The following is a 10,650-nucleotide window of genomic DNA, read 5'->3' as shown; positions in this document are numbered from 1 at the left end:
TTTTACCACTTTTAGGGGGTCCAAGTCTTAATTAGAGGCATTAGGCATCACCCCCCGCCCCCATACGCCACGCAATTCGATCGATGTCTCAGGCGTCAGGCTGTACAATTCAAGTAGTTGTAACTGTCTAATATAGTAAGTTTGTGACGGAGCGAGACAAAATGAGGCATTTCACACGACTCTAAATGACTTTTTCTTACATCTAAATAAACGACGGAATTCCCCTTTGAAGCCTGGCTACCAGTAAATGGGTCCCTGTGTCAATAACCCTCACAGTTACAGGTGAATTTCATTATAGTTATTAAATAATTTATAGAAGTGACAATAATAATTGTAAAGATTTCAAGGGTTAACTCATTTCACAAACTGTCATTAGTCATTTCTGACATCATTTGAAATTGCCTGCTGCCTTTTACATTGTGCGCACATTTAATGATGAATGGGTCAACAGAAACACTCCAGAAATACCTGGGATTAAATCCTGCTACATTAAATTACATTAAAAGTCAGTTTTCCTTCTCCTGAAAAGTTGCCATTTCTGATGCTTTGTTCTGACAGCAACTTTAAGTAACATACAGCGCACAGTGGCCAGTTTGGTTTGCAATCTGCAAATATTTTCTGACAAATCCCAGTAATGCATGCATGCGTTGATTCACTGTTAATATTTACACTCAGCATCAGAGAGTTTCTTTGTCTTTTTCACTGAAAGGCAAAAATAAAGCATATAAGCTGATGTGTGTTGGCGGTTATGATTGAGTCGTTGTGCTGCTGATTTTGAAACTGCCACTAACACTAAGCTGAGGGTATTTGTGTCATAGTGCCACAGCTCTGGGGTAAATATTTAACACTAGAGGTCCCTATTTAGTAATATGAAAAGGACGAATGACCACAAATCACACTGTAAACACTGCCTATTTGCAGAAAAATACATTTTAGTAGGTTAAACTGCAGGTTTACAAGTCAGTCTACAATTCTCTGTGTGGACACTTCTGGCCTTACAACACCCTGCACATACCTGTCCACCAGGAATGGATTTTAAAAATACATTTTAGGCCAAAACCTAAACAAAACTAATCATAAAACAGTGTCCCAGGCTATGTATTAATAACAATTTGATTTAAAAACTCTTCAGACGTCTGGTTCCTATCACCACCACTGTGAACGATTCTGACCTTGTATGCTTGTCTAGAACAGAGCATTTCACATCAAACCACTTTGAATTCTCCCTTCAACGGGTTAATATGAACCCAACATATTAAAAATCTAAATATTTAGTTCATTTGCTTATTGTGTACTCTACCTATCTGATATTGATCTGATTTCCTTGCGCGAATTTCTTAGATAATTTAAAGAGTGGATGCGGTGGCACTGTGGTCACTCTGTTTTTGATGATTCTTCACAGTTAGGCTGCATCAGTAGTCTGTGCTCAGTCTCCAAATGCTGGAAAAAGAGGCTCGAGAGGAACGGCTCTCACTGCAGCTGGAACACAGACAGCTCTACTCCAGAAGACTATTCAGCGCAGTCTGTGAAACTGAGTCGTTTTCCTGAATACTGATGTTAAACTTGTGTTCCTGAGCCAACATCAGGCCGTGCCATGGACTGTGTGCGTGCCGGTGTGCATGTTTGCATGCTTGTGGTGATGGAAGGTTGCATCAGCATGATGTAACTGTTATGATGGACCATATGGTTATGTGCTATGATCAGAGAGAGACAGAAAAAGGAGGGTTATATGGGTTATAACCATTTGAAGTACTGGAAATACAGCTTGGAAACTGTCCAGCACTAATAGTGATCCACATCTTTAAGTACAAATGGTTGCGAGCACCTGGACTGTGAATGAATGAAGAGTGCTCTATTCTGATTGGTTTACATTTGACCCCTTTAACTGTAATACATAGGCCCATACTTTTTACTCTACATGGTTTACATACAGTATTAGTTTCCAGATTAATAACTAAATAATAAACATGCAGCTTAAGGGGTTCAGTGGGGGTTAAATAACTACTTATTTTTCATTCAACTCCTTGTACTCTAAGGGTCCGAATGTGGACCAACACTTCTATAATTCACCCACCTTAACTTATATTTGTTCTATGGTATTTACTATATAAGTCTTTAGATTAATAACTGAATAATAAGCCTGCAGTTCAAGAAGTTAAAGGACCAAAATAGAATAAAAATTATGCAAGATACTACAAAGTGTGTCTCTCATGTTTAGTAAAACCAGAACTTTGTCATATCTTGCTGTCCATATGGAGAAAATGAGTGGAGCATGAATGCAATAGTGTGATCTTATTTCGCTTTTATCAGCTTTATCAGTGATCCAGCTCTTGCACTAGCCTCAGTTTTTGGAAAGAGCATTTTTAGGGCAAGGCTGAATAGTTTTTTTTTTTTCTTCCTGGACTTATATTTCCAGGGAAGAAAAGAGGCGGACTAAGTATGAATAAAATGTTTGGCATCTCCAGGGGAGAGTTGGAGCTGATTTATAAGAGATATTGATACCAGACATGGAATAATTTAGCCATCCAAATCAAATAATCCCTTGTATAAGTAAGGACATAAAGGCCTTATCTTCTGAGCGCAGACGCATACATTTGAATGCTTGTATCAACATTTTGTTTTAATTTATACAGGCTGATTTGGCTAACTCGGCCCATTACTATGCTTTATGTCTTTGCTGTAGCAAAATAAATGGGAGCAGCCCAACCAAACCCCCCCACCCCCACCCCCCCTCACCACTCCACACCCCCCCAACCCCCTTTTCCTCACTTCAGGGGGTTCGGTCCTTGTAAATGAGGACAATTCCTAACGAGCTGCTTATGATTCTGTCCAGCACCTGTTTACCAGACGTTCTCGCTAAAAAGTACTCTGCGAGCCTCCTTCCTGGAGTGGGCTTGTATGGTGCTGTTATGTGAGCCTGTGCCCTACCACCTCCATCCGTGATGTTGGCAACCTCCCTGTCCCACAGCGCTGCTCACTGCTTTCCAAGATCCAAGCAGTCCGTGAATAACGCCTCAGTGGTTCCAATGCACCCGTTCCGCTCGGATAAACGATGCCGGGCCGCAACAAGGGTTTCTGTTTCATGGCGCTTCCCCAGGACATGTTCTCCCTGAGGCTTTGCTCTTTGGTTATTGGCAGCCTCCAAGGTGCAGAAGTTCAGCCAGAACCCTCTGCGTCACACCATTTGATAGTGCAACACATGTTCAGACCCATCACCAAGAGCATGTCTGCAGCCATTGCTGAAATGGAAACAATAACACCAGTGATTCCCCCACCCTGAAGAAGCTAGTTTCTCTGAATGTATGTCTGTTTTTCCTCTCTCGTTCTCTCTTTCATTTTTTCTCAAAAACGTCCGCTCTGCCTCTCCAAGGATGCCTCCATCTGGACTCGTCTGTTACGAATTTCCCAGAACCAAGTCAAAAGCATAAAGACAGAAAAACTCACATAGTCAGCAGCAAAAAAAAAAAAGAGCTTTATTTTTCCTTTTTTTTCTCTCATAGTATGAAAGCAGCTGGTCTGCACAACATGGGTTTGACTATCTGAATATGCAAGTGTAGTAAATGTGTAAATGGCGCCTAAAAATCTTCTAGAGTTCATCGTCTCTACAGGAACACTCATTTGGGTCAGGACAAAAAGACGTGGCTCTGCTCATCCAGCCACAGACAGGATTCAGGAGCCTTTCGTCAGTGGCCTTCATACGCACGCCAGTTTGTCTTTGACATAAATGAGAGCCTGTAGATGATAAACGAGTACCTGAATTACTGGACTCAAATGGTTAACCACTTTCTGCAACATTTCCTCTTAACATTCAGATGGATTTCTCTCATAAGCTTCCCTGTGCACTGTGTGAAAAGTGCAGTGTCCAAGCAGAACCATGTGGCTCTACATTGAATCACCACAGTCAACAATCATGGTTCCCTCATTTTGCATGTACCAATACATCACCGTATCATCACCATCACTGACCATCCCAAAGATTACTCAAAAAATGTACCGCTTTCGGAAAATTAAGACCTGAATATATCTATATTTCTATTTTCAAACTGTGCTATTAGCAGGGGATGGATTCAGACTGCACCCGTAACTTATTCAGTCCAGCAATTTGAAACAGTGTATCAAGCATGAAAAAGCTGAGCAGTAAAATGGAATATGAGCGATTGTCAACTTCAAACAGGCAAAAAAGGTATTACATAAACAGGTCACATATTAAAAACAACAAACATTAAAACGTCAACAAAAATAAATTATCTTTTTATATATAAAAGCTGTGTAGTTGTGCTTTCTTCTCTGTTCAACAATTTGGTTTGTTTTTCTTTTTCGAAGCAATGAATGTTATTTAGGTGAAAAAGTATTACACAGTGTAATACTACATGAATGGCAAATGACTGTTATCGATAGTGCACAAACAAATCTGTTTTCTGTGGTCAGCAATGTCATATTAAAAATCGAAGTGCAACGCTTAGTGTTTAGTGTCTCTATTCGCTGTATATAAAAGAGGTTAGGAATGTTGGATTCCACCCAGGAGACTCGTTGATCATTTCAGATACTTCAGGAAATTGACTTGGAGCTTGGCCCGTGTTGCCACTGGAGCCACCTTAAAACAGTTCTGAAAGCACTTTACCTTCCTTTTTCCCCCCCTCCATTATATAAAAATAAACTATTCCACCATTCATAAAAGAGGCTTTCTGACATCCCGGGATAGAAATTACCGCTTTCCATAGCTCTGTTCAAGCCAGCGCTGTACATCTTTAAGGTTATAATAAAATGGACCCTTTCCTCCCAGATAAGCTATTTTCTTCTTCTGCACGATGCACACCCTCTCATAGGAGACGCCATAGGCTACGTTGGCATTGTTATCCATGCAGTCTGCCACCAGCTGGCACTGTGGGGGTAAAGAGAAGAGCTCCACAAGCTTCCGTGCTGCTGTCACCCGCTCTTCCAGGTTCCGGTGCTTCCTAACCTCGAACGAGTAGGGCTTCATAGGTGGAGCTACCCACCCATCCGAGGGGTGAGCTTCATCAATGTAGACCAGCAGAAAGTCCGCCACGTCCGAAAAGTCCTCGACCAGCCGCCGGAAGACCGGTAGCTGGCTTATGAATGGGGGTCAGGTGGCCGAGCCGAAGTTGACCACCAAGGGTCGCCCCGACGATTCAAAGTCCAGCAGGTGGCACTCGTCCATGCTCTTTCCACCAGCACTCCATCTGCAGGTGTTGATGCCAGGGACCCTCACCACTTTGGAGTTTGGAGCCGCTTCCCCCAATTTCACCTGGACAAGACAAAAGAAAGGATCTCCATTTTAGTGCCGGCACAAATACACTTACATAAAAATAAAGAGTTCTCTGGAGAGATTTCATAGAAGCGCTTTTGTTCTAAAGGATGATTCTTTAAGGGACCATGTTTGTGATAAGTGTGAACAACCTTTTTAAAGGGCCAATAGCCTACTTTTTTTTTTGTTTTGTTTCTTTCCTTGAGGTTTCATCAGGTCTATCAGGTCTATTCGTTTTTACATGACTATTTTCCGGCCTCTCTTTATTCTTGAGAAACAGGCTGTCTTTGCACCTCATTCAAAAATCAGCCTGAGCTGAAACATGTCTTATAACTTCAACCTGAGAGTGACATCACAAAAACAATACATTAAGAACAGGCTGTTTTTTTGAAGCTTAATGTCTGTATATGGGAAGTGAATGGTTTTGAAACATATAACAATGTTTACATACTACATCAAAGTATTTTGTTTTACAAAAGTGAGGACAGTAGTTTTCAATAGTGTGAGCTCTTTAAAGTTAAATGTACTTCCACAGAGTGGCCCCAAAAACTGCAGTCAAAAATAATGGGCACAAATATTCCAAGTAACACACACACACACACACACACACACACACACACACACACACACACACAGACACACACACACACAGACACACACACACACAGACACACAGACACACAGACACACACACAGACACACACATATATATGTGTGTAACATTTATTTTAAACATACAGTTCCATCCATCATGTTTTTTTGGTCATTTTTCCTTTAGAAGTTGGCTTGTAAGTTACAGATAGTTATCATTTAAAGATATTCTCTGCAGATTTCTGCAGGTTTGCATCCACAATTAAGTTAATGATCCCATCAATGAACACAGGCTTACTTCTTAGAAAAACAACCCCAGACTTAGAGGTTTCCATCTCTGCGCTTAACGGTAGCTTGAGTGCAGTCTGGTTGAACTTCTTCTCCAGGCTTTCTCCACATAAAGAGTCTACCATCATTTTAATGTTCTGCTAATTTTTTTTACTGAAGCAATTACCACTTTTTAAGAAGTAATCTAAATAGAAACATTTACGTTTATCAGTATCAATTCACTGAATGGCCCCTATCCTAAACTTTTCTTGAATTTTATATCCACTTAATGTTAGTGCACCAAAAACAGTCATTATTAATTTTTACATGGCCCTTTTGAAACCTCTCTTTATGCCTTAAAACTAAACAGGCTGTTTTTGTTACCATGCCTTTAAACCCGATACATGTAAACGATCTCTGTGCTGATTGGGTGCTCTGTATTATGTCTCATTCAGAATGCAGTCCAGGATGAAATGTTCAGTATATGAGCGTGAATAAGTGTAGCTAAACTTCTGTAGACTGAATCAGTGTAGGTTTTTGTGACATCACAGAATCAATTCATTCAAAACAGGCTGTTTTTGCAGCTTTGTTTCCTTATACAGACAGGCTGTATGGATTGGGGAGAGAAAGGCATGTTTAAAAACATTTAGCAATGTTTATAGTGTTTATATATTACTACATCTTATATTAAGTCTTATATCACAAAAAAGTCAGGAAAAGTCAGTTTTCCATAATATGGGCCCTTTAAAGTGTCCACATACATTTTGGAATCCATGTACATCCAACCCAAACCCTTTATTCTTAAAGTGTGTACCTATTCACTAATCATGAGGTGCTACGATGACACACCAACATCTGCATTACAGGAGAGGCCCAGTTAAAGCAGTGAAGGTGACGCACAACAGCCATACACATGCTCATGCGACACAGCCCAGTGGACTCCAGAAATTATTTAGTGTGGTTTGGTTTCTATGGACACTCTGGAAACCTTTGGTCCACTCTCGAGCATCCAGGTCTTCAGCATCAACTGTATGTGCAAAACAATCTACTAAATACTCAGGAATGTGGTTTATCCCAGTCTGCCAGTCTCTATAACTTTCTGAATCTTTGCAGCAAGTGTTTATTTGAGCTCCGGCATTTTTTTAATCAATTTAAAATAACTAACAGCCATACTGGCTAAACAAAGCAAAGAAAACACACGTAGGGCACATGACCTGTTTCGTCCGTCATAAACTTGCACAGGACAATAGAGCTGGCAAGAGATTAAAGTAATGACATGTTGAAACATTAAGCCCATTACAAGTTGATCCTGAATAGGAATGTGTCTCTTTTATATGATGGGGTAGGCATGCGAGAACTGATTACTCAGTATCCGTGATGCTAAATAGAAGCATTAAATCTGACAAACCTGCCTCTCTCTGCTCTCACTGTGGAACAAATCCTCCTGCTTACAACACAACAGGGTATGACTCAAGGTGGAAATACGATACAGTTTTTTTGCCTGACCTAGAAACAAATAAAAACAAATGTACTCCCCTGGCTTGGTTTAATTGTTCCTATTGTGCCACCAGTTGAATGCCAGTTGCATAAATCACCCTGGTGCTCATCAACTGGGGCATTCGGGCCTTCTGTGGAGCTGACAGTGAGTTAATAGTTGAGGATGCTGAAAGCATTAAGCTGACAGGCCTAAAACCTACTACGCTATACTAGGCAATCTTTGACAGATTTCCAGTTAAAATGTAACACCAAAGGGGACCCAGACATTTGGCAAAGTTTCGAACAAATTTAAAGGGCATTGCCCTGCAGGGCCATTGACTGTCTGGAGTTCGAAGTTCAAAATTCTTTATACTGAATGGAATTACGCATGTGATACAATAACCCTTGCCTCTCACTGAAAAAAGGCAAATCGAGGTTTACGCTGCAAACTGAAGTGAACATGGAGAAGGAACATAGAAAGCTACTTTAGATGAGTTGGCAATATGCTTCTCTGGGGCAAACACAAAGCTACAGGAGCTGACTAAAACAGGAGATGCACATTAAAAGCTTAGTAAAGCAGTAAGTTCAGCCCAGCCTTCTAACTCAGTGTATAAATGCAACAGTAAGTGCAAACGTTTAGCTGCTCTCGTGCACCCTGCAGTAAGTCCAGTCTTGCTTCCTTGCTCATGTGCATGCAGATGAAATGCAACCATGCTTTATGCATGCAGCAACGCTCACTTGCTCACGTGCATCCAGCAGAAAGCGCAGCCGCTGAGCGCGCGCGCACACACACACACACACACACACCGCGGAATGTTTAGCAAGCTGTGCCCACCTGCGCGCCCACAGCATAGGCGCGCGCACCACCCTCAGCGCCGCTTACCTGCTTGTATGCGTCCAGCAGGAAGCTGTTCCAGATTGACTTCAGGCCCGCCGCGGTCAGCATGCGCTGCCACTCGCCCCCGGAGCCCGAGCAGCTCAGCAGAGACACCACGCGCTTCACCAGAACCACCGAGTCGTAGAGCACGAAGAAGAGGCAGTTGGAGAAGAAGCCGGGCAGAATCTGCAGGGTGACCAGCAGGTCCACGCTCAGCGCGCCCATTTTCCGCCGCCGCCCGGGGGGTCCCCTGACCCCACAGCTCACCTGTCCAGGCTCATGGTAGCCCTCGCGCACCGTCATCAAATTTGGAGCAACGGGGGCAGATCCAGGTGCGCGCGTACTCGCTGGCCGGGAGGCGCTGTGCAGGCTGGAGTGAGTGACACTTTCGCCACTCTCTGCCCCCCTCTCCTCTTCCTGTTGCACTTCCAAAGGCTCCCCGGTGAGAAGGAGCCTCTTTTATACCCTCCACCATTCCCGCCTTTCAGACAAACCGCCAGCTCGTCCCGCGGTAGTACCGTGACGTCACGTGGGGAGGGGAGGCAGTGAAAAGGGCTGGGAAGGAGCTCGTGCCTCCTCAGAGTTCACTAACATCAGCTTCGCAGGGTAAAGTAGTCTGTTTGTTTACTTATGTATTTATTTCAGACGTTTTCATTACCCCATAGAATTTCTACAGGGTCCAAATTACATGGGCGTCAAAACATTTTAAACAAACAATAAAGTAAAAAAATGAACAGGCTACTTTACTTTTTTATTATTCTGAAATACCCTCACTGGCCACTTTATTAGGTACCAGTAAAAGGTTGGACCCCCTTTTGCCTTCAGAACTGCCTTAATTCCTCGTGGCACACTTTCAACAAGGTGTTGGAAACAGTTCCTGTTGCCTTTCTATCATCTGGAACCAGTCTGCCCATTCTCCTCTGACCTTTCACATCAACAAGGCATTTTCGTCCACACAACTGACCGCTCACTGGATGTTTCCTCTTTTTCGGACCGTTCTCTGTAAACCCTGGAGATGGTTGTGTGTGAAAATCCCAGCAGATCAGCAGTTTCTGAAATACTCAGACCAGCCCGTCTGGCACCAACAACCACGCCACGTTCAAAGTCACTGAAATCCCCTTTCTTCCCCGTTCTGATGCTCGGTCTGCACTTGTCTTGACCACCTCTACATGCCTAAATGCATTGAGTTGCAGCCGAGTGATTGGCTGATTAGCTATTTGTGTTAACAAGCAACTGAACAGGTGTATCTAATAAAGTGGCCATGAGTGTATATTGTGTCCCTTACTACTATTACCTACTATTAATAGTTATATAATAACAACATATTATAATAATAGTCTTGATATATATATAAAAGCAAAAAAATGTCGTTTTTGGAATCAGTGAATATTTTTTGGGGGGGGGGGGGGTGTTTTACAATAAGTAAATAAGTAAATAAATAAATACATAAACCCCAAAAATTATATTACGCTTCTATTATATCAATATAATAATATATTAGTAATATATTAGCCTAATAGTACATTTTGATGTAACAGTCTTATTAAATATTTGTATGATTTATAAATAATGACTGATCTGATTGATTACTGAGGGAAAGTTTTCCAATAAACAAATGAACAAATAATGAATGAAATATAAAAGTCTTCATCAAAGACTGACATATATTTGCATCTTTATTCGCTGCACCCTTAATGTTAGCAATATTACTCTTAAGTATAATCCAGAACTGTTATTATTAATCGCTGTTATTAGAACAGTTATAATGAACAGCTTTAATAAAGCACCTTAACAATCCCCTTTTCATCCCCACGTAAGTGCCTTCTTAGCGGTTGCTTTAATGTCATTGTACTATTCAGGGCTTTAAGTGAGTTACTCTTATGCTGGCATCAGTTTCTTTAGCATTATTAAAATTATAAAGACCTGTAGTGGAATTGATAGTAAGTAGTAAAGTAGAATGACCGATTGGTGGTGTCATGATATACTAATAATTAAAGAAACACATCTGAGTTTATAGACTTTAAACAGAAAGGATTATGCTGATGGCATTATTGTCACTCATATAAATAAAAAAAGGTGTAATAAACAGGTATGAATTATTTCATCACCAATTAAGCATGAGTTATTCACCAATTAAGCACAAGTTATTCATTTTAAGGTGATATTTTTAAAA

General features: G+C 41.4%; 1 protein-coding gene across 1 annotated transcript; it reads right to left on the bottom strand.

Moving 5' to 3' along the window:
• Window positions 1-3,447: 3,447 nt before the first annotated feature.
• Window positions 3,448-9,232, bottom strand: dio2 (iodothyronine deiodinase 2). Its single transcript, XM_017715050.2, has 2 exons — window positions 8,484-9,232; window positions 3,448-5,266 (listed from the first exon to the last, which is right to left on the bottom strand). Exons 1-2 carry the CDS (start codon window positions 8,778-8,780, stop codon window positions 4,706-4,708), a joined length of 858 nt encoding a protein of 285 aa, XP_017570539.2. The 5' UTR covers window positions 8,781-9,232; the 3' UTR covers window positions 3,448-4,705.
• Window positions 9,233-10,650: the final 1,418 nt, after the last annotated feature.

This window comes from Pygocentrus nattereri, chromosome 10, assembly GCF_015220715.1.
Source record: "Pygocentrus nattereri isolate fPygNat1 chromosome 10, fPygNat1.pri, whole genome shotgun sequence".
NCBI lineage: Eukaryota > Metazoa > Chordata > Actinopteri > Characiformes > Serrasalmidae > Pygocentrus > Pygocentrus nattereri.
The sequence above is the reverse complement of the archived record's forward strand: the minus strand, read 5'-3'. Positions and strand labels throughout refer to the sequence as shown.